The 25,999-nt window shown below is 38.4% G+C and overlaps 2 protein-coding genes and 1 long non-coding RNA gene across 4 annotated transcripts; 2 read left to right on the top strand and 1 right to left on the bottom strand.

Moving 5' to 3' along the window:
* Nucleotides 1-4,505: 4,505 nt before the first annotated feature.
* Nucleotides 4,506-5,956, bottom strand: LOC139192697 (uncharacterized). The gene is made up of 2 exons (XR_011576984.1): nucleotides 5,531-5,956; nucleotides 4,506-4,684 (listed from the first exon to the last, which is right to left on the bottom strand). It is a non-coding gene; the product is annotated as an uncharacterized lncRNA (long non-coding RNA).
* Nucleotides 5,957-12,338: 6,382 nt separating this feature from the next.
* Nucleotides 12,339-16,801, top strand: LOC103416677 (lipoxygenase 6, chloroplastic). Its single transcript, XM_029095980.2, has 9 exons — nucleotides 12,339-13,095; nucleotides 13,444-13,727; nucleotides 13,830-14,067; nucleotides 14,179-14,511; nucleotides 14,629-14,714; nucleotides 14,805-14,912; nucleotides 15,053-15,354; nucleotides 15,468-15,734; nucleotides 15,831-16,801. The coding sequence occupies exons 1-9, from the start codon at nucleotides 12,702-12,704 to the stop codon at nucleotides 16,588-16,590; spliced, it is 2,772 nt and encodes a 923-aa protein (XP_028951813.2). The 5' UTR covers nucleotides 12,339-12,701; the 3' UTR covers nucleotides 16,591-16,801.
* A 1,322-nt stretch (nucleotides 16,802-18,123) lies between these two features.
* Nucleotides 18,124-21,640, top strand: LOC114822137 (uncharacterized). Of its 2 annotated transcripts, none has more exons than XM_029096281.2 (4): nucleotides 18,124-18,811; nucleotides 19,476-19,907; nucleotides 20,097-20,403; nucleotides 20,622-21,640. In XM_029096281.2, the coding sequence occupies exons 1-4, from the start codon at nucleotides 18,362-18,364 to the stop codon at nucleotides 20,762-20,764; spliced, it is 1,332 nt and encodes a 443-aa protein (XP_028952114.2). In that variant the 5' UTR covers nucleotides 18,124-18,361; the 3' UTR covers nucleotides 20,765-21,640. The 2 variants fall into 2 exon arrangements, with proteins under 2 accessions (XP_028952114.2, XP_028952115.2); XM_029096282.2 differs by having other exon boundaries at nucleotides 18,214-18,811; nucleotides 20,115-20,403.
* The last annotated feature ends 4,359 nt before the right edge of the window (nucleotides 21,641-25,999 follow it).

The raw sequence follows: 25,999 nt of genomic DNA, 5'->3' as shown, positions 1-25,999 counted from the left end.
ATTGCTAATTCGTTGTGAGGCTAAACCTACCCTTCTCCTTGGTAAAAATAATATCGCTTGTTCAAAAAAAAAAAAAGTTGTTCAGTTCGTGCCCTTTTTATAGAATAGAGCAAATTATACAAATCTACCTCAATTATAAGTCGCAGCACAATCTCATACTTTATATTTTAAACATTAGAATGTCGTACCTTAATTTATGAATATCAATTTATGAATTCGTTATAATGTTAGACCTCCATTAATTAATCTGTTAAATTGGACGTTAAGTGATGATGTGGCAAAAGGAGGTTCATATTTTTTTAACCTGGAAGACCACGTGAATAAAAAATAAAATTATAAAATAAAATAATTTTATGCTAAAAAAATTAAATACGGCGGAAACTTTGGAAAATTGGCCATTTTTAAAGGCACAAAATAAATTTTAGCCAAGTTTTCTAAACTGTTATAATAATAATTACCCTTCCCTTTGTTGCCGTCTTCTTTTCCCGTCTCCTTTCTCACAAGCTTGATTTGAATCCTTTTGGATTTACTTATTTGAATTGATTGTTGGAAACTAGTTGTAAAAGGTTTGAGATTTTTAGTGATTGAAATGATTGAAGAAAAAACAATTTCAAAAGGGATGAAGACTTCTTCAAACCAATTCACCTTCGGCCGCAGAGAGTTCCTCCGAGCAATGAAGAACCTTCCATCATCGAAAATTGTGGCCCCGAAGAAGACAAAGAAGACCCACGAGAGCATCAAACACCCGGCTTGCTCACGTAATGAAGTGTGGCAAGTACACAGTCTCGGCTACAAGATGTCATCGATTCCCTCCGCAACTCCAATGGGAAGCTGGTTATCGTTTCCAACAATTGCCCACCTTTCTAGAAATCTAAGATCGAGTACTATATAATACATACGCTCGCCAAGGTTGGCGTTCACCACTACAATGGAAACAATATTTAGCTTAGTACAACATGTGGAAAGTATATGCCCAGGACTTTCTTTAAAATGGCTTTCTTTTTGCGCATTACTCATGCTTAAATAATGTTGAAGAAAAAGAATCAAGAAAAAAAATGTTGAAAAGGGAAGAACTAACACCTAGGGGTGGGGTTCAAAAAACCGAAAACCGAACCAAATTGAAAAATCGAACCGAACTGAATTCTTTTGGTTTGGTTTCGGTTTCAGTGGTCTAGCAACCAAATCGAATTAATTAAATTAATATATATTTTTTAAATTTAATTATCTGTTTTGGGTATTATTTTCTAAACCCAATTTGTAAGCCCAAATATGCTAAGCCAAATGTGTTGCCAAACAAGAGTAAATTGTACTATATGCATGCCACATTTCAAATATTATTTTGCATTGGATATGTATTTCTCTATGTATAGCAAACCTGCAGCAAATAACAATCATTAGGATGATAATAGGCATATATTCATTTTCCCATCTCATTGATCTCCTATGCAATATATAACCCACCCACCCACCCACGGATGCTGCAAGGAAAACCATAAGCTTCTCGGAGAGAATTTATAAATCACAGGTTGATGAGGGTTCTCTGCTTGGATGGACGTCATGCCATGATGATGGTTTTTCTTGCATACACAGAATAAGAGCCTGTTGTTCCAGGTAGTCATGAAAACAGCTTGATTTGATATTATTTGTTCGAGTAGCTAGGTTTCAGTAATATAGTTTATCACCCTATTTATCAAGTTTAAGGTCTAAACGTTATTCTGTTTTTGGGAATGATTTTAGGGCAGCTAAATAACATACCAATATCTAGATTTAAAAAAAAAAACAATTTTCATGGAAAAACCCGAACCGAACCGAAAAAAAATGAACCGAACCGATTGAACCGAACCCAACCCTGACACCCTTTGAGGTTTATCGGTTTTTTCATAAAACCTCTTCAGGTTTGAAATATTACACTAACACCCTTTCACCTTTTGATTCACTTTCACATCCACCCCTCAAGGACCCCTTAAGGACGAAATTACCCTTGTAGTTAATTATTTAGAAGTAAAAATTAATAGATAAATAAATCAAATTAAAAAAATTACATTTGAACACTAGTAAAAACAAAAGAAATCCTCTTATAAGATTTATCAATGTGTGAAATCAGCATCTGATTTCTCCAGAGGCTATTGATTTTCTAGATAAGCTCCTTCGATATGATCACCAGAAAAGCCTTATAGCAAAAGAAGCAATGGCTATGCATGTTATTAATTGACTCCTTCAGTAAAAATGACCTTGCATATATGCCCTATTTGTCTTTGTGTGGAGTATGTGAACAGTATAAGATCAACAGGGAAAAATGTTTCTCTAGCTTAGGATGCTCACTGCCCCTTTTTTTCAAAGCTTTAATGCTGATGATATATGATATATATGCATTTAGGGTGCTGCCTAATAAATTGGCAGAGAGGAAGGGATTCAATGGACTAGGATAACCTTCGGATCTCAGCCTGCGGAGCCACATGACCACAACACCCCATCCTTCCATTTTTCATCATGTGGTCATGAATAATGAAAAATTCTCACACAAAACAAGGCAAGATGAAAATGAAAGACTGGAATGTTGTGGTCAGGTGGCTCCACAGGCTAGGATCTGAAGGTGATCCTAGTCCGGATTCAATGATATAAATTAAAAGCTATGCATCTAGGGTTTCTTTTATTTTTTTTAATGTTTCATTGTAATATTTTTTTAAATTTATTTTATTTATTGATTTATTTTTATTTTTAAATAATTAACTGCAAGGCTAATTTCGTCCTTAAGGGGTCCTTGAGGGGTGGATGTGAAAGTGAATCAAAAGGTGAAGGAGTGTTAGTGTAATGTTTCAAACTTGAGGTTTTTGTGAAAAAACGATAAACTTCAAGGGGTGTTAAGTATAATTAATCCCAACTTTTGCATTTGAATAAAAATGCACTTTATTTTGTTGTGAGGGCATTTTAGTATATCAGCAATAAATTTGGTCAGAATTAATAAAGAGTGCTACTAAACCCACCTCATTATCTTATTTTTACACCCACATTATAAATTCACCCACTATGAAATATTAAAAAAAAGTAATATGTTATTTCTACACCCACCATTATTCCTAAAATAACATTTAATATATCGAAATTCTTTTTTGATTTAAAAAAAATATTAAAAAGAAACAATTGACCTCTCGTACTCGCCATCGGATAGCAAAACGGGAGGGTGACAAGGAGAAAGAAGCAAGGGAAAGATAGAGAAATAGGGGACTAACAATGATCGGAGAGAGATGTGAGAAATGGGTCGGAGGTTGGATGTCTTTCTCCTAGTACTCTCCGTCATGTGGGTGCATGTGCTGTTGGATCTGGTCATCTCCAGGTTAACCGACGCGTAAGTCTCGCCCCCTTCCTCCTTCCTTTGCAATTCACAGTCGTAGTTCATTCCCCGAATCCCTAATTCCATGAGTTGAATTGTGTTTTTTTGTTTTTTTGTTTGATCAATGTTGTTGGAGATCTCCAACTTCCTTGATTCAATGTTGTTGGAGACGGGGGATAGAGAAACGGGGTGGGGGAAGGGAAAAATTCGTTGGGCCAATTTATTTTTTATTTTTTTATTATAACTACAAGAACATTATAATGAATTTATAAATAGGGGTCTAAAAGTCTTTTTAATAAGAATAATGTTGGTACCACAGATATTGGACCTCAGACTTTGACACATTGGGCCTCAACATTTGGGCCTCATTACCCAGCCCATAATTATGTAAAAGGAGGAGCCCATTATTCTATAAAAGGGAACTCTTCCCCCCTCACAAATCAAACTAGGGGATACCCCCAAAACATACAAGTCTCAAACAACTCAGAGACAACACTCTCTTTTTCTGGGGGACTCCCCCTCACACTTGTAATCCATACATCCATACAGAGAAATACAATCAACATCAATGTGGACGTAGCCCAAATATTGGGGTGAACCACGATACATCTTTGTGTTCTTGGATGTTTGCATGATTTACGGTCAAATTTACGTTGTTCCAAGACCTTTCGGTTTTGTGCATCAACAAATAAATATGTCATTAAATTTTTTATAAAAAGGTGGGTGAAGAAATAAGACATTGGGGTGGGCTTAGTAACACTCTTAATAAAATATATGAAAACTAGGCTAACATTCAACGGGTAGTACATCACGTGTTTTTATGTAAGTGACGGGAAATTTTATTTTTTAAGTTATTAACTTTTTAACGCACAATTCACACTATTGTATAGTGACACATGGTGTATAGGGGTGGGTTCGGTTCCGTTCGGTTCGGTTTTTTGCTAAAACCGAAAACCGAACCGAAATTACTGTTCGGGTCGGTTCGGTTCGGTTTTCAATCGGTTTGTATTCGGTTCGGTTTGTATTCGGTTCGGTTTTTCTCGGTTCGGTTTCGGCCCGGTTCGGTTTTTTTTTTTTTTTTTTTTTTTTTTTTTTTTTTTTCATTTCTCATTTTTTTTGGGTTTCCAAGTAGCTAAAAAAATTTCTATGAAAATTTGAAAACAACTTGCAGCCATTTTGTAATAAGTCCCATTTCAACATAATCATCAAAAGCATTCCAAAGTTAAATAAAATCGTCAAAAACAATGAAAATAAACATTCAATTCAAAGTCCATTATAATCAAGTCTTTCAAAGTCCATTGAGTTTGAACTTGAGCTTGAGCCCTTTGAGACCTTTGACGCATTTGACTTCATCTAATTCACACAAAATAATAAGAAGATAGTAGTTAGTATTTAACAGTCAGTCAACCAACAACATTTTCAAGTTGATATTTAAAAATTTAAGCTCAAAACATGCTGCTGCTGCTCAACAATTAAAGCCTACAGGGGTTCCAAGAAGCAACCACAGAAAGCAAACATTCAAACAAACAACCACAGAGAGCAAACATTCAAAATAGTTTTCCAGCACATATTTTGTTATGGACACAATATCAATTAGAACAACTTTGGAGACAAACTATCAATTTGGAAGAGCAAACATGCATTTCTTTTAACCTAAGAGCAGGTCAAGGCCCAAAACGCCTACACATAAATGGTTCAAATCCTAAAGACCGCAAGATCCTAAATGCATTTCTTTAGTAAGACTCCAATCCCAAATAACTGGTCTATTCTTGCTGCAGGGTATGTGGACAAGCAGAAGATGCAGAAGGCTTTTGAGTGCATGATGGAAGCTCTGCATGTACGGGCAAATAACACAGCATGTACGAGCATGTATCTGAGTACAATTGATAAAGACTAATAGATAATCTCAGTTAGTCTCTGGAAATATTAGTGATACATAACAGTATCAAAATGCATAATATAGGCTTACGAACAAAGTCAATCGTGGGGGAACAAGATGAATCTCTAACCCTAGGCCACCTAAGTTTAGAGGTCATGAGCTCAAATTCAATTCAATTACTTTCTAAAGCATAAAAATACCCAATCTCTTATCACAGCTCAATCAATATTTTCACTAAAATACAAATAAAATCTCTAAAAATGTATAAGTAGAACAGAAAATTAAACGTGAGAGTGTGAGTGTGAGACTATCAGACTAACCTTTTGCTGTGATTGAGAGTGAGAATTCGTCGCTGGGAATGAGAGACAGAGAGAGAGGCTGCTGTTGCGACTTGTGAGAGAGACAGATGAGGCTGCTACTACGAAGGGGAATGAGAGAGACAGAAAGGCTGCTGTGCTGCAAAAGAGCTGCGATGCGAGCCTGCGACTGCGAGGGGGAATGAGCGAGAGCGACAGAGAGAGGTTATTGGGAAAGAGATAGAGAAGGGTGAGTGTTGTGCTGCTGCGTGCGAACGAATTGGGGGTAGTGGGAAAACAGGAGAGGAGAGAGTCGGGAGACCGAGAGAGGAGGGTTAGGGTTAGAACTTAGGGTTGCAATTTAGGAATAAAACGGCGCCGTTTAGAATTAGGCTTATTAATTAATAAAACACCATAAAACGACGTCGTTTTGAAGACTTCGGTTCGGTTCGGTTCGGTTCGGTTTCCGAACCTCAGAAACCGAAACCGAACCAGACAGCTTCGGTTCGGTTCGGTTCAACAGCTTCGGTTCGGTTTTTTTTTCGGTTCGGTTTTTTTCGGTCTCGGTTCGGTTTTCGGTCCGGTTTTTTTCGGTTTTCGGTTTTTCCAACCCACCCCTAATGGTGTACCCAGTGTTCTAAAAATTGGTCTAGGCGGCGCCTAGGCACTGAACGGCCAGTTACCACTACGATTAAGCCCTAATCGGTCACAAAATCGGAAAGCATATTAGGCGGACGTCTGGGCGGGATTAGGTGGGACTAGTCGGGGCTGGGCAGGGTCTAGGCGAGCGTATGTGGAGAACGGCGGAATCTGAAGAAAAAAATTGTTGCAAAGCCCGACGTTGTGCGAGGAAGAAGATGAAGCTCTTTTGTCTGTTTAATTGCACGATTTTATCATTAAGATGGCCCCTACCATCTTTTCATTTTACTTATTTTTAAATTCTTTTATTGTATTTCACTGTTGCTGCTAGTGCTAGGTGCATGCCTAGGACTGCGTGGAAGACCTGTGTGAAGTGAATAACTTAGCAAGCTTTTTTTGGATTTCATGTTAATTTAATTGGATATAAAAGCAATTTGTAATTTGCATGCCTTTTTAACAATTGGTCGACCTTTTTGGGGGTTAGTACCGTGGGTTTTTTTGTTTCGGAATTTGTAAAGGTCTTTTAACAGATTTGTACCAAAGCAACTTGCATTGTTTCAAAATTAATTGCTAACTAAATAATGTGTACCTTGGGCTTTTAACAGATAAGTATCTTACATTAATATATTTTCTTATTTTTCTCCTATTTTACATTTTATATGGTTTTAAATTGTGAACCTATTGTACATGTGTCATCTTACAATACTCCTCACTATAGTTACATGACATAAATGCTTAATGTGTTTTTAAATTTTGGACTTGTTGGATACTCTTTTTGTATTTTATCATTCTTTTATTATCTTATCCATAGATTTCATACAAGTATAATTTTTTGTAAGTATCAATATGCACTTATTTACAAGATATACAAGAAATTTACTTAAATCCGCCGAGCCCGCCTAGACCCTGCCTAGGCGCTAGGTGCTAGCTCGCCGCCCAACTAGCGCCTAGCGTTTTTTAGAACTTTAGGTGTACCAACTCGTGTGCCGGTCACATTGCAAAATATCTCCTCCTCCTGAAGCCCCACGAAGCATCGGAATCAACTACTTAGCTGCAGCCCTGCGTTTTTATTCTGCAATCCGAGCCTCTACAATCAGCAACCACGATGACGTTCACAATTTCTCCCGCGAGCACCCGCCAAGACGTCGTCCATAATTTCTTCTGAAATGATGGCTAAAGCTGTTTCCTTTTACATATTTCTTCATTTTTCATTAATATCCTTGGCTTACTTTAGGGGAACACTGCCAAACCTGAAGCGCTACATGATATAGTAATGGCTGGGGCAATGGTACTGAAGCTGCATGAGGAATGGGGAAGCACTCCTGCTGCAATTGACAATTGTTTGGCTGTTGGAGATCAATATGACATCCAGGTGCTATATTCTTTATTTTTATGTTTGGTCTTTTAGGCTGTTTCCGGTGGTATTTTCTTACGAGTTTCATCTTCAAATATCAATTCTGATCTTGATAGGTTAACATCCATACAGACACCTTGAATGAGTCTTGATTTGTAGAGCATACAATTGCTGCATTTAAAGGAAGAACTATCCATACTTACCACAGGTATAAATCACGTTCTCGCTCTATTTGACATTTTCAGTCTTCTACAAGTTCATGACCACTGTACTTTGTACACAGGGAAGAGGCAAAACATTTTTTGGTAGCTAAGGCATCACACTGACTACAGTTTGAGATGCCGTTTGGTCACATCTTGACATTTATCTAACCATTCCTGCATACTTGAATACTTTTCATTTTCGTACCTATATTGTTTTGGTGAGTCTTGGTGACATGTCAGTATGATTATATTGCTAAGTATACATACTTCCAATGATTACGAGTATCTTTGGCATAACTTCCTGCATGTTGTTACTTTTCGTTTCTTCTTTTCTTCTTATTCGTGTTTTTCATTTTTAGTTCTCATAGTTTGTCCTTGTTATCTCTTGATAGTGAAGGTGCAGGTGGGGGCCATGCTCCAGATATAATCAAAGTCTGCGGTGTGAAAAATGTCCTGCCGTCATCAACGAATCCCACGTGGCCTTTCACCTCAAATACTATAGATGAGCATCTTGATATGCTGGTATGAGAAGATAATAGAAAGTAGCGATACAGCATGCATTAAGGTTGTTTAGGGTCTTTAGACTGAATGTTGTTTTGAAATTTCAAATGCATACAGATGGTTTGCCATCACCTTGACAAGGACATTCCCGAGGATGTATCTTTTGTTGAATCAAGAATAAGGGCTGAAACAATTGCCGCAGAAGATATTTTGCACAATATGGGGGCAATAGCATTGTCATCGTCTGATTCACAGGCTATGGGTCGCATCGGAGAGGTTCTTATTACCTTCACCTATGCATTCTGGTTACTTCTGATCATAGAAAACTTTTATGAATTGAGATACATGGCCGCATATGTCTGTTTGTTTCGACTTCATTGAAACTGTAACAAAACAGTAACAAAAAAAGAGAACAGAAAGTCCTTATTCGAATTGAATTATAGAACATTATCATTGTCGCCTTTTACCAAACCATGGATTTTTATGCCTTCACTTGAAAGTCTCTTTTTCTGGTTTAGTAGTAGCTTTGTCCACTCTTAATAGACAACCAAAATATTTCGTTTCAAGCTTTTTGTAACCTCTCCCGTTTGGGGCAGAGCATTTGAGAAACAAATGAATAAACTTAAGCTAAATGCTTTGAACTTCAACCTTTTTGAATATGTAACTTTCGTGGATGAAACTTACCTCTTTTGAATTACTTGCGTTTTGTGGATTCTCTAAACACCGTTATTGCCATTAAAATAGGGGAATTCTCCTCTTCTCATGGGCTTTGCATGTTATGCAGGTGGGGAAGCTGGCTGATCTGGTTCTATGGAAGTCATCGTTCTTTGGCACAAAACCAGAAATGGTGATCAGAGGTGGTGCAGTTGCATGGGTGAATATGGGTGATCCAAATGCAAACATCCCCACACCTGAACCGGTAAAGTTTATAGTTTACAACAATTCTTAGGCATGGATGCATTTTCTTGTCATGACAAATCTTTTGCATGATTGATGAGAATGGTCCGAAAGGATTTGGAGATAGCAGTAGATATTCTTCTGGGATGTGTAATAATTTTAGCGATTTTTGTTCTGATTACTCTAGAAAACCTTATGTGTTAATTAGCAGGTTATTTCAAGGCCTATATTTGGTGCATTTGTCAAGGCTGGTAGTACTCATTGCTTTTGTCAGCCAGGCATGGATCTCTCTCTCTCTCTCTCACACACACACACACACGAGATTCACTAGCAAGACTGATTCTCTTTATTTCACTGTGAAAACAGGCAGCTGTAGATAATTGGTGACAGCAGAAGCAAGACTGATTCTCTTCATTTCATTAGCAAGACTGATTCTCTTTATTTCTCTTTATTTCACTGTGGAAACATACACGGTGACGGTAGACGGCATGGTTCTTACCTGCGGTCCAGCCACCACAGTTCCCCTTTCTCGGAACTACTTCATGTTTTAGGCTCCTTCATAGTTCCTAAGAACCACCTCTCCCACTTGTATTATAATTCAAAAGTCTAATGAGCTCATAGAAAATACCGGAAATATGTACAAATAGAACCAGTTATAAACTTATAAGAAAAAATACAACGGGAGGGTACTAACTTGTGTTTTATCTTACTGTTTGTTAAGTGTTCCGGGGTTCTACATGTGCATATTTTCTAATAAATGTTGATTCGTTGACATTTTTGTAAGACACAACCTTCCTGAGTTTGATATATAAGGATCCTGTTCTTGCATGGTCTGATAATGTGAATCTATATATTTGATCGATCACATAAAATCTATCGAAATAAACCAGCAAGGAGCCTTAAAAAGTGGGTAATCATGCAAGTGAGTGTTCTTGGTCTCCAATTAATGTGTCTTTTCACATGTGGAACTGCTGGAACCAAAAAAAAAAAAAAAATATATATATATAGAATTAATTAATTAAGAAAATAAAAAATAGTTTATTTTTCTTAATTTTGAAAAAAAAAAAAGGAACCCTAATAGTGGTAGCAGCTTCTGCAGCTACCCCTCCTAGTCTCCCTTCACCAGCTTCCCACCGCACACGCTTCAACTCAACCACATCATCCCCCCTCTTCCCCCCTCCTTCACCCTCTCACTCGATCCAGATTTGTGGAGTATGGCTTGGAGATTCAAAAGTAGTCGATCAAATGCGACTAAGTTAAATTTATGGTGTTTTAATAAAAAGCTCGCAGTACTGTTTATTTTAACAAAAAATCACATTTTTACACTAAAATGTCAAATCTGGTTCTATTCACTTTACCCTTTATTTTGTCCTTATCGTTAAAACTCAAAGTTTTCAAACCCTTTTCATTAGTTTTCCTTTAAATTTACAGGTGATTTTACAAAAAATTGTTGGTTTCATATCAAGATATTACGAAATATATAATGGGTTTTTTTTTTATTATATTAATTTATAATATTTTAATTACTAAATACTTATTGACCACGTGACATCACATCAGCAGAAAAATTTAAGTCTTATGTTGTACATATTAACTAACAAATTTTTTAACGGTAGGTGATGCTTTGCAATATCATATTTATATACGAATTTGAACATTACTGGAGCCTATTAAGGCTAGCTATCATTTATTTAAAAACAAAAAACAAAAAATAGGAGGTATATGCGTATACAGCAAAACTCCAGATAGTCTTTGTACAAATTTCCCCAATAAAATGCACGAGCTAGGGTTTGCCATTTTCCACGTGAATTGTTGGCATATTAAATGGTAACAAAATTTGACCACCAAAATAAGTTAACAAAATTGGCCCTCTAGATATCAACTCCTTTTAACTTGTTTTCATTTTTAGTTATTGGATTGAATAATTTAATCAAGCTTTGAGAAACATAAACATGATTGTACAGAAAAAGAAAAATGAGTTTGAATTTCATTCCCCTTCCTTCACCTGCTTCTTCTTCGTTTCCTCATTTTAAAATTAATTTAATTCTTGTCTCTTTAAAATAAAATATGTAATCGTATAAAAGAAGATTTTGTATCTTTGATCTGTTTCTATACAGTTGAATTATTTACAAGTTGTTGTTTTCTTGGTTGGATTATATACAAAAGAAACATGTGAAAGAGGAGGTATGTGATTATATATAATTAATGTGATAGTTTGTGATTAAAGGACCACTACAGTACAAACAAATTAGTGGTCGTTTATAAACTAATTAAACTACACATTGTTGTCAGTTAAGTAAAGATAATGCTACCAGCATTGGAATATGTATTTATGTACTTGTTGCGTGTTCCTACTTTTTCCTTGCAACTGCCAAACTCAAAAGTTGAAACATGGTTTTTGCATGTGTATTATGTTCAATGGTTAGCTCTTGGTCTTCCAGTCGAAAACATCATCTTGGTCTCCTGGTCGAAAAACAAGTCTTTCGGTCGAAAAACGTCTTTGTCTTTCGATTGAAAAATGTCAGTTGATGAAGTTGTGTAGATGCACTATTACGTGTTGGGATTGTAACTTTTCATAAATTTCTCATTTCTTACTCAACGACGAAACTTTGCTTATTTAAACATTGTACATATATACTTAGTTAGATCTACAGTACTAAATTGAATTAGTTAATTATTGACAAAAAAAAAAATTGCACATTATTTTTTTTTCTTCTGCACTTCTTTGTTTATTTAAATTATTTCTTAAACAAGTCTTAAGAGTGACATATACGAATTAAACTACATATACGAGGTAAACTAGCTAATCATGTCAGGAACAACTTTTATAAATAGGTGCATTCCTACCTAACCTATTTTAACAATACAACGCTATATAAAGAAAAATTTACATAACAAAATCATAATATTACACATAAGGTAAACCATCACGGGATACATCAGTGGTTAGGTCGGATTTTATTCCACACGGGATGTTATGAGTTTGATTCATAGTGCTGATGAATCATATAATGGTCAAGAGAAGTTGAAATGTTTATGTGAGTCTTTTCAATCCCTAAAAAAATAAATTGTCGTGACGAAACCATCAACTGATCCATTTATTCTTAAAAGAAACTAGTAGGTGCTATGAAATTTGTAATAAACAAACTAGTTCAAATCGAGCGGAGTGGTTGACAAGTAACAATCAAAGTACGTACTGTGTGGAGTTTTTCACACTTGATTCTTCCTCCTCATGCTTGCCACCATTATTTTAGATAATTTTGTCAGCACGTCTTCCACGCTGACTTATTTGGACGATAGTCAATTTCACTTCCAAAAGCTTTCACTTTCAAACTTTACCGGAGTGTCAAAAAATAATCAAATAAATTGATCACACAAATTTCTCTGACGTTCACGTTAACGATATCGCTCTCCTTAAATTCGACTGGCTTTAGTTTTCTGATCGCTCTATCACACTCTCTCCGATAGGCATTGTCTTCTTTAATCCGCCATTAATACAAATACGCCGTCGTTTCACTCTGTTTCCTTCATACTCATCAGTCAGCAGCATCTCGGTGTCCTTCTTACTGTAAAGCATTACACTTTAATCTCAGACGGCGATATGTATGTGGTGAAACAACCCGCCACTGCCGCTCTTAAGTCAACCGCTGCCGTTGACCGCAGGGTGAATGGGTCCGGGAACTACGTCAGGGTCGGGAAGGCATGGGTGCCCAGATCCGGGACACGGGTCAAGAGGCACGGATCAGTGAGAGCCGTGATCAGCGGCGGAGACAAGGCGTCCGTGGAGGCTGCGACGCCATTGCAGAGCAAAGGCGTTAATGGGTTGTCTTCTTCTTCTTCTGGAGCTGGAGAGATCCAGGTGAAAGCGGTGGTGACGATCAGGAAGAAGATGAAGGAGAAGATCATAGAGAAGATTGAGGATCAGTGGGAGTTCTTTGTCAATGGGATTGGACAGGGGATTCTGATTCAGCTCATCAGTGAGCAAGTTGATCCTGGTAATTACTTTTAAGTATTTTCTTAATCATAACTTTTTAAAGATTTGGTGTTGCTTAAATTTAATTCGCTTTAATTATTTACTATTCTCTTAATTACAACTAATTAAAGATTCAAACTTTTTTTCTTCCCTTTAAATCATTTTATATGGTCTTTAATGGGTAGGGAGTAATCATCTTATGTGTTCTTTGTATGATTTAATTTGTCCATTTTCTGTTTATTTTTACATTTTTAGCGCCAAAAAGTGTGTGTTATTTGCTCTGTAAATTCCGTTTCGTACTTGTTCTGTTTTGGCATTGTGTTTCCTAATTTGGAGCAGTTTGATTAACCTTTATTATTTGTTTTTCCAGTTACAAATGCAGGAAAGAGTGTCCAATCCGCCGTGAGAGGGTGGCTGCCAAAGCCGGTGCCCTCGGAGTATGCAAACATTGTTGAATATGCTGCTGACTTCAAAGTCCCATCCGACTTTGGCTGTCCTGGGGCAATTATGGTTTCCAATCTGCAGGGCAAAGAGTTCTACTTGTTGGAGATTGTCATTCATGGTTTCGACGGAGGCCCCATTTTCTTCCCTGCAAACACTTGGATCCATTCACGCAAAGATAATCCGGGAAGTAGAATTATCTTCAAAAATCAAGTACGAATCGTTGCTTTTGTATCTCAGATTTTTACTGAAGTAAATATTGTATGAATAATCTTGCAAGAAGTATGCTTTACATTATCTTGTTGTTGTAAATAGGCATGTCTTCCTGCACAAACACCGCCGGGCCTTAAGGATCTTCGACATGAAGACTTACTCAGCATTCGGGGTAATGGGAAAGGCACGCGAAAGGAACATGATAGAATCTATGATTACGATGTTTACAACGAATTGGGAAATCCTGATAAGAGTGAAGATCTGGCCAGGCCGGTCCTTGGTGGCGAGGAGAGGCCTTATCCTAGGCGCTGTAGGACTGGCCGTCCTCCAACCAAGACAGGTGTGTATGATGTTCTTTCTTTATATTTGTTAGTGTAAGTCCAATTTTCCATATTGCATTCATTTTGTAACATTGACATCTTATTGTGCTGATTTGATGGCATTCGAACAGATTCTCATACCGAAAGTAGAATCGAAAAGCCTCATCCAGTTTATGTGCCTCGGGATGAGACTTTCGAGGAAATTAAGCAGAATGCTTTCTCCACTGGAAGATTGAAAGCTTTACTTCACAATCTCATACCATCTCTTGCTGTTACATTGTCAAGTACAGACAATCCTTTCGAGTGCTTCTCTGATATAGATGACCTATATGTTGACGGTGTCCTCATGAAATGGAAAGAGGAGAAGAAAGAAGGCAAGAAACTGTTTCTGGGCAGCATGGTGAAAGAGGTTTTTTCCGCTGGTGAAAGGTGGTTGAAATACGAAATCCCTGCTGTTATTAAAAGTAAGTGCACATTTTCTCCTTCTATCCTTAATCTTTCCCTTGTTTTGTAAGATTTGAGGCTCCAAATGCATCAGTGAATCTCACTTCTTTCTCCTGTTGTTTAATTTGTGTGGCTAGTGGATAGATTCTCGTGGTTGCGCGATAATGAATTTGCACGCCAAACTTTAGCTGGGGTCAATCCAGTCAACATTGAGATTTTGAAGGTAACTTACAAACAAATCCTTTGTAAACTAATCTCTACTTTTAAATCAAATGCCCTTTTGAGAGTCCTGAAGTTGGGTTCTATTTCACAGGAATTTCCGATTCTCAGCAAGCTAGATCCTGCTGTTTACGGTCCTCCCGCATCTGCTATCACAAAGGAATTGTTAGAGCAAGAAATCAATGGGATGAGTGTGGATAAGGTAATAATGTCTGAATTCCTGTTTTCCGATATATCATCTCTAGTATGAACCAACCGGAAGTGTAGAATTTTGTAACGTAGAGAAACGCAAACATGCTTTTACGTGAAGGCGTCTTTAACAGTAACTTTTTATCATGCCAGGCGATTGAGGAGAAGAGACTGTTTATACTTGATCACCATGACACATATATGCCATTTATTGAGAGGATGAACGCCTTGCCTGGGAGAAAAGCTTATGCCTCTAGGACGGTGTTCTTCTATACCCCTACTGGTATTATGAGGCCTATAGCCATTGAGCTTTCACTTCCACCTTTGGCTTCATCCCCGCAATATAAACATGTTTATACTCACGGGCATCATGCTACTACACATTGGATTTGGAAGCTAGCCAAAGCTCATGTTTGCTCAAATGATGCTGGCATTCATCAACTAGTCAATCACTGGTAAACATTATTCTGGATCTGCTTGGTTTACATTGTCTGAGTTTTACCAATTAACAACAATTTTAGAATAGGACGTCAACACTTCTAATGTGTTTGGTAATTGTGTTACCTAGGTTGAGGACTCATGCTTGTGTCGAGCCATATATAATTGCGACTCATAGACAGCTTAGCTCAATGCACCCCATTTTCAAGCTACTCCACCCTCACATGCGCTACACTCTAGAAATCAACGCACTGGCGCGGCAAAGTTTGATAAACGGAGGGGGAATCATTGAGGCTTCTTATAATCCGGGAAAGTACGCCATGGAGATTAGCTCTGCAGCCTACAAGGAGATGTGGAGGTTTGACATGGAAGCATTACCAGCTGATCTTCTTCAAAGGTAAGGTTTGAACAAGTGAATAGAGGCAGTATTGCCGTGTTATTATTTCCAGGATTAACTTAGCGATTATTTGACACTTGTATTAACATTTTCTAGAGGCATGGCTGTGGAAGATCCTTCGGCTCCTTGTGGCGTGAAGCTCGTAATTGAGGACTATCCATACGCTGCGGATGGTCTCCTTGTATGGTCTGCTATAAAAGAATGGGTAGAATCATATGTCGGACACTACTACTCCGAGCCAAATTCTGTAACGTCTGACATTGAGCTCCAACAGTGGTGGAGTGAGATCAAGAATAAGGGTCACCACGACAAGCGAAATGAGCCTTGGTGGCCTAAACTCGATACCAAAGAGGACTTATCCGGTATACTTACAACGATTATTTGGGTCGCTTCAGGTCAACACGCAGCCATTAACTTTGGCCAGTACCCTTTTGGTGGTTATGTACCAAACCGTCCGACCATTATGAGAAAACTCATTCCGCAAGAAGACGGCCCTGATTACGAGAAGTTTATTTCTAACCCGCAGCAAACTTTTCTGTCTTCCTTGGCAACTAGACTTCAAGCCACCAAGATAATGGCCGTACAAGATACGCTCTCAACTCACTCCCCCGATGAAGAGTACTTGGGTCAGGTGAACCCGCTGGAATCCCATTGGATCAACGATAATGAAGTTATGAAGTTGTTCAATAGATTCTCTGATAGACTCAAGGAGATAGACCGGACCATTAACCTACGAAACAAAGATAGCAGTCTTAAAAACAGGAGTGGAGCTGGCATTCCGCCATACGAATTGCTGCTTCCCACCTCAGGCCCTGGAGTAACTGGCCGCGGAATCCCCAACAGCATTTCTATATGATAGCTGTGCTCGGATCAATGTTTTGGTATGTTCCTTCTGCTTCACTCTGTCGGAAGCTTGTACGCTCAAGCGATTAGCTTCTTAATCAATAAACAATGTGCAATTTTAGCTTGTTTATAAAACTAGTGACAGATATGTGATCATTGTAGTACTGTTTATGTTTAAATCGCAAATACTTTAGAATGATGAACAATCTTTGCTTGGTGCTCAAGTATCGTATTTACTTTCGGTGGCAAATCTAACCTAACTTTAGAAGAAAGAAACTGGAAATTATAACTTGGATACTGGAAGTTTGATCAATTCCTTCCTCAAACACATAACCTTGAGCGTTCTTTGGTAATCCATAGACGAATGTTACGCTTTGCTTTTTTTTATACAGCACAACCGACAATTGATGTAAGCGAAACCAAAATCGTGTTTAAGTAGGAAGAAACTTGAGTGTAACCGGAGATATACTAAAAGAAATCAACGTGAAAGTGCGATTGCTGTGTTCAGAGATCCCAGTCTCAAGACACCTTTGAAATCCTACTTTTTTTTCTCCTTTCCAATGGCCTCTGAATCGTCCTCACCTTCACCCATTCCCCCTCAACAAACCCTTCCTAATGTCTCAAACTTCCTCACAATCAAATTGGATTCAAGGTTGCTGACTGGACTGCTAATGTGGCTGACTTGGTTTATCATATACTTCCTCACTCTATAACAATCGACACGTGATAAGTATTAGAGGGTAATGGGAATATATACACCGGTTGTATGTGCAAAACTCCGTATATAGCGGTTGTATTTGAGCAATTCCTTGATCAGATCAACGAAAGCAGAAAAGCTTCAAAGTCAAGTTGAAGTTGAATATAACTTTTCTTTATCAACTGACTTAATCAATGTGCGCGATGTTATATTGACTTTAAACAAATGCCATTCTCAGAGTTGACCTCAACAATCTTCGCCTCAACATTTGACATCAACTTTCCGATAGCTAGTTCTTCCTGGCCCACCGCACTCGTTGTCTCTGTCATCCATACACAACCCCTAAAAAATAATTTAAAAAATAATTCAAAAAGTCAATTTCAATTCGAGTAATAATTCAAGAAGTCAAATCACTGTTTACTCCCGGATTACTCTCCCGCCTAAAATATATTGATTGGATCCCACAATTAGTAGAGAGAGAAACGGAAAGGTAAAAATAGAATTACAAGAGTTTTAAAAAAACACTTCCGATACAGTTCATTTATAACCAAAATGATATTTTTACTCTAAAAAATCACTCATGGTACTATTCACTTACAACACGTTTTTGATCTTTTGATTAAAATTCAAAGTTTTCAAATCTTTTTCATTAGTTTTCCTAATAATTAATGTCTCTTGAGTTTAATGGAGGGGTATAACAGGAATTATAAGCAAATTAATACAGCCTGTCGCATTTCTCGAAAGTTAAACCACGTGGAAGTTTATTAGGGAGAGTCTGCATTCGACTCGCTTCTGAGCGAGTATGCCTAGTAATTCTCTTTAAAAGAGGTTATTCCCGGCTTTCTGGTCGATGAGCACGCCCTGAACTAACAAAAATTTGACCAAATAGGAACAAAAAGTGACTTAAGATTGAATGTAGGGTTTGATCGGATTCTCAATGATTAAGCTCCTAACCCAAAAAATCTACCAACTTTCCTACTTTTGCCACCAAAATCTCAAGTGGGTAATCACCATTTTCACTCCAAACCCATCAAAATCCCAGCTTTAAGCTCCCTAATTAAGCTCCTCAGTAAACTCCTACTCCTCCATGGCGGACCCTCTAAAACTAGAGGATCCGCCTTCCGAACTCGCCCTTCTTCTCGATTCAAATCACAACAACCGTCACCAAGCACCAGAAGGAGAATGCAAGGATACTCAATTGGACCAGACCCTCCAACGGCTAGAAACGTTTCTCACTCTATTGGGCTTCGGTCAATCTTCTTGGTCGAGCCTTGCGCTGTCCTGGACTGCTCTGGTTCTTCTTGGTGTTGTTCTCCCGGTGGTGGTGCTAGAGATATTCAACTGTTCGGACTGCGACAAGTATCAGGTTAAAGGGTTCGAGCTCAGTATCGTGGCATCGCAGGCGGTTCTGGCGGCGGTCTCTTTGCTCTGCATCTCTCACTGTCTTCGCAAGTATGGCATTCGGAGGTTCCTCTTTGTTGATCGCTATAGTGGCCGTATGGTTCGGTTTCGAAACGATTACATCAAGCAGATTAAGGTATGATATGAAATGGTTTACTTGACAATTGTGTTGTGAACATGTTGTGTGTGCTTTGTATATCAACCGAGAATTCTTCTGTGCTCCAGTGTATGACTTGCATGGAATGAATGAATTTTGGGGTGTGCGGCCAAAGATCTAATAGCCATCGATGTCGGTGCATACAAGCATACTAGAACTTCCCTATATAAACTTCAAGTTTTATGATATGAGCATAGTTGTCAGATATGAGATAATCCAAATTTATGTTTGAACGTGAAGTTAAGGTGTCCTCTTTGGTCTGATTCGTTAGACCTACATGTGTGATGAGTAAATATTATCTGTACAAATCTGTCATGCGTCTACTAACCCTACGGGTTAGATGGTATGCACATAATGTGCTTACCAGAATTCAGCATATTTTAGTTTCTAATTCGAGACCTGTAGGTGAAAACATAATCGAAATCTTCGCGTTCTGTCAGTTTTGTATTTGTTTACCAATGCTGATTAGGCATAGCACACACTAACTGCAGCCTGCAAATATTGGAATAACTTACCAAATATAGAGTACTTGTTGCCAGTATTAACTGTCATTTCTTTATTTTAACTTTTATAGACATTTTTTGCCAGAAGCTTCCAGTGGTTAATGTGCTAAGAATTTTCCTTGGGTATCGTATCTTTGCAGGGTTCTTTACGCCTGCTCATTTGCTGGGCGCTGCCATGTTTTCTTTTGAAAACTCTGCGAGAGGTCATCCGCATGATATCTGTCCATCACAAGTCATGGTGGATGTCATTTGCTGTATTAGTAGCTTTGGTTCTATCATGGGCTTATGTGAGTACAATCACTCTAACAGCCAGCATTTTGTTTCACTTGGTCTGCAACTTGCAAGTTATCCACTTCGATGATTATGGAAGGCTCTTCGAAAGGGATTCTAATGTGTTGCTATTTATGGAGGAGCATATTCGCCTGCGGTATCATCTCCATAAAATAAGCCATAGGTTCCGGATCTTCCTTCTTGTGCAGTTTATAATCGTCACCACAAGCCAGTTTGTGACTCTACTCGAGCTCACAATATACAGTGGAAAAATCACAGTCATAAACAGTGGCGATTTTGCAGTAAGTTCAATACTTTCCATGTATCTACTTCTTGGTTGATTAACTTCTCTCTTACAGGCTTAGATTTAAAACCATATTGGATTCCCCCTTTTAAGACTGGACCTCTCTGAAAACTCTCTAATCATCATTGACTGCAGACTAAAATTCAGTGCATTAAATTTCCTTCCTCTTTTTCCTTCAAATATTCAGGTCTCCACAATTGTTCAGGTTGTCGGCATTACTATTTCCCTGCATGCAGCTACTAAAATTTCTGGTAGAGCCCAAGGTATAACGACAGTTGCCAGTAGATGGCATGCGTTAATGACATGCAGTTCTAACAATTCATCTCACAACAGAAGTTCAGACAGTTTGGTGAACTTTGAGGCCGCCAACAGATTGAGTTCACTGCATCTAAGTTACTCCGAGAGTGATTTGGAGTCAGCAGATTATGTTCACGTGCCTACAAATTCCCAGCTGGCTTCACATATGGCTTCATATCACAAGAGACAAGCTTTTGGTATGCATCAGCTTTTACTGTTTCAGTTGTTCCCGTTCATTTCAAACCTTAAATTTCGAGCATTCTGTTTCCCATTTTTGTGTTTGAAAAGAAAATGCTTCGATCATCTTGTATTACTTGCTGCATGTCATATATGGCTTTCGTTTTATTCATTTCCCGTAGTTCAGCCTTACTGGTTATTGATTGTGGCTCATGCTCTATTCCTTTCTGCAATGCAGTGTTATACTTGCAAACCAATCACGGGGGGATAACGATTTTCGGATGGATGGTCGATAGAGACCTCCTCACCACGATCTTTTTCATCGAACTATCTCTGATTACCTTTGTTCTTGGTCAGACAATAGCTTTTTCGTCCACTTGATATGTTCATCTGTCCTGGTTTGCACCTTCATCTCTTCCATTATTTACCCATGAAATCCTTCAAAAGCTGTTTGCGTAACGATGTGGTTCGGTGAAGTGTACAAGGGTATGTGGAGGGGGAATAACTGAGGCTTCTTTTAGTCCGGGAAAGTACGCCATGGAGGTCAGCTCTGCAGCCTACAAGGAGTATGTGGAGGTTTGACATGGGAGTCATTACCACCTGACCTTGCGGCGAGAAGCTTGTAAATGAGCCTTAAGACGACTTGCCGTGAGGCCGTCGAGGGAGGCAGTCATGTCCTCGTCGTTCTTGGTCATCTTCGCCAGAGCCCTGCTGGCGTCCTTGCCGGGAACATTGCGTACGGTCCGCCGGGACCGTAAACGACTTTCCGTCCGTGACGTCGAAGACGCGGCCTTTGAGCGCCATTGTATATCGGGTTCGATGGGTCGTGCCGTTACTGGATCAGCTGCTGCGGTGTGAACTCCATCGCTGTGTTGGCGAGGGCGAAGATGGTAAATATGAAGACTTTGGAGGTTATTGGGTATCGGAGTAGATGAATGCTCGATTTGTCGATGGTCTGATTTTTAAGTTCTTCGCCCACCAAAAATTAAAATGCAGATTTTTTTTATTAGTGAAAAATATTAACGGTGGATATGACAGTGATTTAGATGGGTACTGGGAAGAAATTTTTAGTTGTGACGGGAACTGAAGTGGTACATCATGTGTTTTTATAGGAGTAGTGAGAAATTTTATTTTTTAATCTTTTTGCACATATATCCTACAATTTGTATGGTGACACAAGATGTACCATCTTATGTAAGTTGGAATTGCTTTCTCTCTCTAAATTAATACATAAGAATATTATTAATATTTATGATATTTTTATAAGTTTCTTTCTCTCCCCTCGTTTTACTCTCCTTTTCTCACATTTTCTTTTTTTCAAACTTTCTTTATATTAAAATTCAAAACAATAACGCTTAATTGTAATTGTATATTTATTTTTTATTGAATAAAATGTATTATTTACATTAAAAGTGAAGGAGTAGGTTAAGCTTCATAATGTATTAATAATAATATGGTTCAAATTCTTCTTTAGCGAAAATGAACCTAATACCTCTCATTCGAGTGAAGATGAATATCTTTAGACTGTAGTACTGAGTGATAATAATAATCATTTAAATAGGAAGCGATGAAATGAGAGAAATATTAAGAGGGGAGAGAATCTCATTTCAATTTATAGAGAATTCAATTTGACTTGGTGGGGTACACAAGGATTTTCGTTTTCTCTCTGCGTTCTTTCCTTCGCAACACTCTCGCTCTTCTCGCTAAACCCGTAAAAAAAATTAAAAAAAAGAACAAACCCCGCCGTTTCACGGCGAGTTGAGACAATCAATCACCACTATCACCATCTCCACCTTACCACGATTTCAAAGACTCCAGTTTTATGGAAAAATGAAGCCAAGTCTCGGATCCCTCTGATGTGATCTCAATTTTCTGGCGAGTTTCTCGTAGCTCGAAGCGTAGTAAGACCTCTAACCCTTACCAATAGCTTCACCTCGTTAATTAGAACTCGACATTCATATAAAAATCACGAGTTTTGGTGTTGATTGAACACAACTTCGAACATGAGTTTTCCCCGATTTCTGACGTTATTCCGACAAGATCCTATCCAGTCGTCCATATTAGTCCAAATCTGTTGTTTGACATTGGTTGTGAGATTTGGTTGAAATTGGAGTTAAATCGACGCTGTCAAATTCGTTGAATTTGCCAACGATTTTCTCCCGCCATCGGCGAGGCTTTTCGGCGGCTCGGACTGGCTTCACCGGAACGGAACGGCTTGACGGGATCGGAAAGGATCTACCTAACCGGATCGGCTCGAGGGGTACAGGATCCGCACCGACCAGTTCGAACCGATTCATTCGGTCCAAACCCGACCCGGTTCATTCGGTCTAATCCGGTTCAGTCGGTTCATCAAGTCTAACCTAATTTACCTGGTCTAACCCGGTTTCGCCGATTCGACCCGATTCAGCCAGTCCGTCCAGTCTGACTCGGTTCCCAATTCAACCCGATTCAGCCTGTCCGACAGCTCGCTCATTTGGTTCGACCCATTTTTCACGGTTTGGCCTGATTCAGTTTGCCCGATTCATACGGTTCAAATAAAAAAAATTTAATTAAAATCATATTTCAGAACCGCAAAAGTCAAACTGCAATCCTCAACATGCTCTCTCTCTCTCTCTCAAATTAAGATAAATCAGCATCTCCCTCTCTATTTTCTTCAACTTTGAATCTCTCTCTCTTAAACTGCTTCGAAACCCTAATCCAACTCTCGTGCTTTGTTGACAAGAATGGCAACAAATTTGGTTCTCTGCATCTTGTTGTCTTTTGAATCTTTTGTATAACATTACTCCTATCATGTCCAATAAAATTTTAACTCAAGCAAAATAGCACGTTTCCATAAAACACTTTCAATGTTTAATATTTACACTCCCAACTCTTGAATCCTGAGTTGTGACCCATACCAATTCAGACTACTCACACTATACATAAAAAATCACAAATATTCGAAAATTTATGGGTATCGACACATTGCCTTGATCGGCTAGATCAACTATGGACCGTTGACTGTTGGTTTTTTTTAATGGAATCGACTTCGGCCCTCTTAGGGTATTTCATCTCGTTGATTCTGAATGCACTCTACTTCTCCAAATTTAATTGATTTCAGAGAGTTTTTGCTAATGGGTTATATTATATGTTTAAATGCTAGAAGTTCCAGATGCTCTAAAGGACATGCCAGGGCTTCATTGACAACCACTGAGTGGACTTTTATTTCAGAAATGTTTTATGAAGCATGCCTAGATTGTCAGAATACAAGGGAGTTCTTGTTCATCGTATGTATTCTTGAGAGAGAAAGAGAGATTTGAGATAATAGCAATCTTAGAGAGAGAAATGAATTGTATCTTGTATGTATTGAATTCATGAATTGTGTTACAATAGCTACACATATATATAGACAAGGCTATCTTAGTCACTAAGTAAGTTAACAACTGATAACAAACTTTAACTACCTAGCAACCTAATCTACGTACACTTGTCAATATCTGAAACATCTAATACATCTTTACATCCCCCCGCAATCTCATGCTTGCTCGAACTAAGCATGAGATTGGAACAATGAGACTGAAACAAAGGTGCAGCAAGGCCCTTGGTGAGAATATCGGCAAATTGTTCTTTAGAATACACATGACAAACATTCAAATCTCCTCGAATCACCCTTTCTCGGACAAAATGGTAATCTATTTCAATTGTTTCACCTGAGAATGAAAAACGGGATTAGAAGATAAAACAATTGCCGAAATAGTCACAGTAGATCACTGGTGCAGTGAATACAGAAACATGCAGATCACACAATAATTGACGAATCCAGGACAATTCTGCAGCTGTAATAGCTAGTGCTCTATATTTTGCCTCAGTCGAAGATCTTGACACGGTGTGTTGTTTCTTAGAAGCCCAAGATATTGGACTTGATCCAAAGTATACAATATGACCTGAAGTTGATCTGCGATCATTGGGATCACTCGCCCAATCTGTATCACTGTATGCTTGCAGATGTAATTTCCCAGGGTTGAAGCGTAGACCATAGTCTATTGTTCCACTAAGGTAGCGAAGAATACGCTTAACTGCAACAACATGAGAAGTCATGGGAGAATGCATAAATTGACAGCATTGATAGACAGCAAAGGCTATGTCTGGCCTTGTAAAAGTCACATACTGCAAGGCCCCAACAATGCTCCTATATTGCTCTGGATTGTGATACGGATCGCCATCATCTTTGAGGAATCTGTGGTAAGGTAAGGAAGGGGTAGGACAAGGCTTAGAACCTTGCAAATCTGTTCAACAGATCCTTGATGTATTTGGACTGAGAGACAAACAGGTCACTAGATTGATAAGTAACCTGCAACCCCAGAAAGTAATTCAACTGACCCAAATCCTTCATTTCAAACTCTTTGGTTAATTCCACAATAACATCATCAATCAGTATAGATGAACTGCCTGTAAGAATAATATCATCCACATAGAGTAACAACACAACCGTACCAGCAGCATTATGTTTAACGAATAATGAAGGATCTGCAAAGGAGGACTTAAAACCCAAACCAGGCAAATAGCTTGTAAATTTTTCAATCCAAGCTCGGGGAGCTTGCTTCAACCCATACAATGACTTATTGAGCTTACACACATACTGAGAAGGATGAACTGCACTCTGAAATCCAGGAGGTTGAGTCATATACACTTCCTCATTTAACTCACCATGCAGGAATGCATTCTTGACATCTAATTGTTGCAAGGACCAATGGAATTGAGCTGCCAAAGCCAGAATCAACCGCACAGTGGTTGGTTTAACAACAGGGCTGAAAGTCTCACTATAATAAATACCTTCCTCTTGATTGTATCATTTAGCAACCAACCGGGCTTTATACCGAGCTATAGAACCATCAGAGTGTTTTTTGATCCGATAGACCCACTTACAGCCAACCAAATTCTTCCCAGAGGGTAGAGGAACTAGACTCCAAGTGTTCTGAGCATGAAGAGCATCTATCTCTTTTTGCATAGCTGCTTGCCACTCATGACTTTTACTCGTAGATTTGTAGGAAGTAGGTTCAATGTCTTTTACAGATGACTGAACAGTTGCTGTGAATACCTTTCGTTTTGAGATTCCACTTTTGGACCAAGTTTGCATGGGGTGCAAACTAACTGAGGGAATGGGAAGAACAACAGGTAATTGTTCTATTTGAAAATCTGGATCAATAGGGATTTGAGACTGTGTAGAACTCTGAGAAGCTGACTCATGGGTAGATAAATCCAAAGATTCTAATGCATTAGAGGAAAGTGTTTGCAATGACTCTGTGGATCTATGAGATATGGAATTCGAAGACTCTGAGGCTGTAGGGGATGGAGCAAGGGAAGAAGATGGTTGAAGAGGTATGACTAGGTTTTGAGGAGTGACTAAAGGTGGTAAGGACCGTGGTATATAAACAGACACCTATGACTGACATAAAATGTTATGAGATTGAGTGGATGAGTGCTGAGAATTGGACAATGGAAAATCAAATTCATCAAATAACACATGTCTGGAAACCATGATTTTGTTTGTAAGAAGATTAAGACACAAATAACCTTTGTATTGTCCTGCATATCCTATAAACACACACTGAGTTGTTTTGGGTTGCAACTTAGTGG

The sequence above is a fragment of the Malus domestica genome, chromosome 16 (assembly GCF_042453785.1).
Source record: "Malus domestica chromosome 16, GDT2T_hap1".
Classification (NCBI taxonomy): Eukaryota; Viridiplantae; Streptophyta; class Magnoliopsida; order Rosales; family Rosaceae; genus Malus; species Malus domestica.
This window is presented reverse-complemented; position numbering and strand designations above follow the sequence as displayed.

What these genes read in the sequence shown, in the direction of transcription:
- LOC103416677 (XM_029095980.2), top strand. Translation starts at nt 12,702, where the DNA reads ATGTATGTGGTGAAACAACCCGCCACTGCCGCTCTTAAGTCAACCGCT. An exon ending in TCAACATTGAGATTTTGAAG is followed by an intron (nt 14,715 to 14,804) that starts GTAACTTACAAA and finishes TCTATTTCACAG; the next exon opens with GAATTTCCGATTCTCAGCAA. An exon ending in CCAGCTGATCTTCTTCAAAG is followed by an intron (nt 15,735 to 15,830) that starts GTAAGGTTTGAA and finishes AACATTTTCTAG; the next exon opens with AGGCATGGCTGTGGAAGATC.
- LOC114822137 (XM_029096281.2), top strand. Translation starts at nt 18,362, where the DNA reads ATGGCGGACCCTCTAAAACTAGAGGATCCGCCTTCCGAACTCGCCCTT. An exon ending in ATTACATCAAGCAGATTAAG is followed by an intron (nt 18,812 to 19,475) that starts GTATGATATGAA and finishes GTATCTTTGCAG; the next exon opens with GGTTCTTTACGCCTGCTCAT. An exon ending in TCACAAGAGACAAGCTTTTG is followed by an intron (nt 20,404 to 20,621) that starts GTATGCATCAGC and finishes TCTGCAATGCAG; the next exon opens with TGTTATACTTGCAAACCAAT.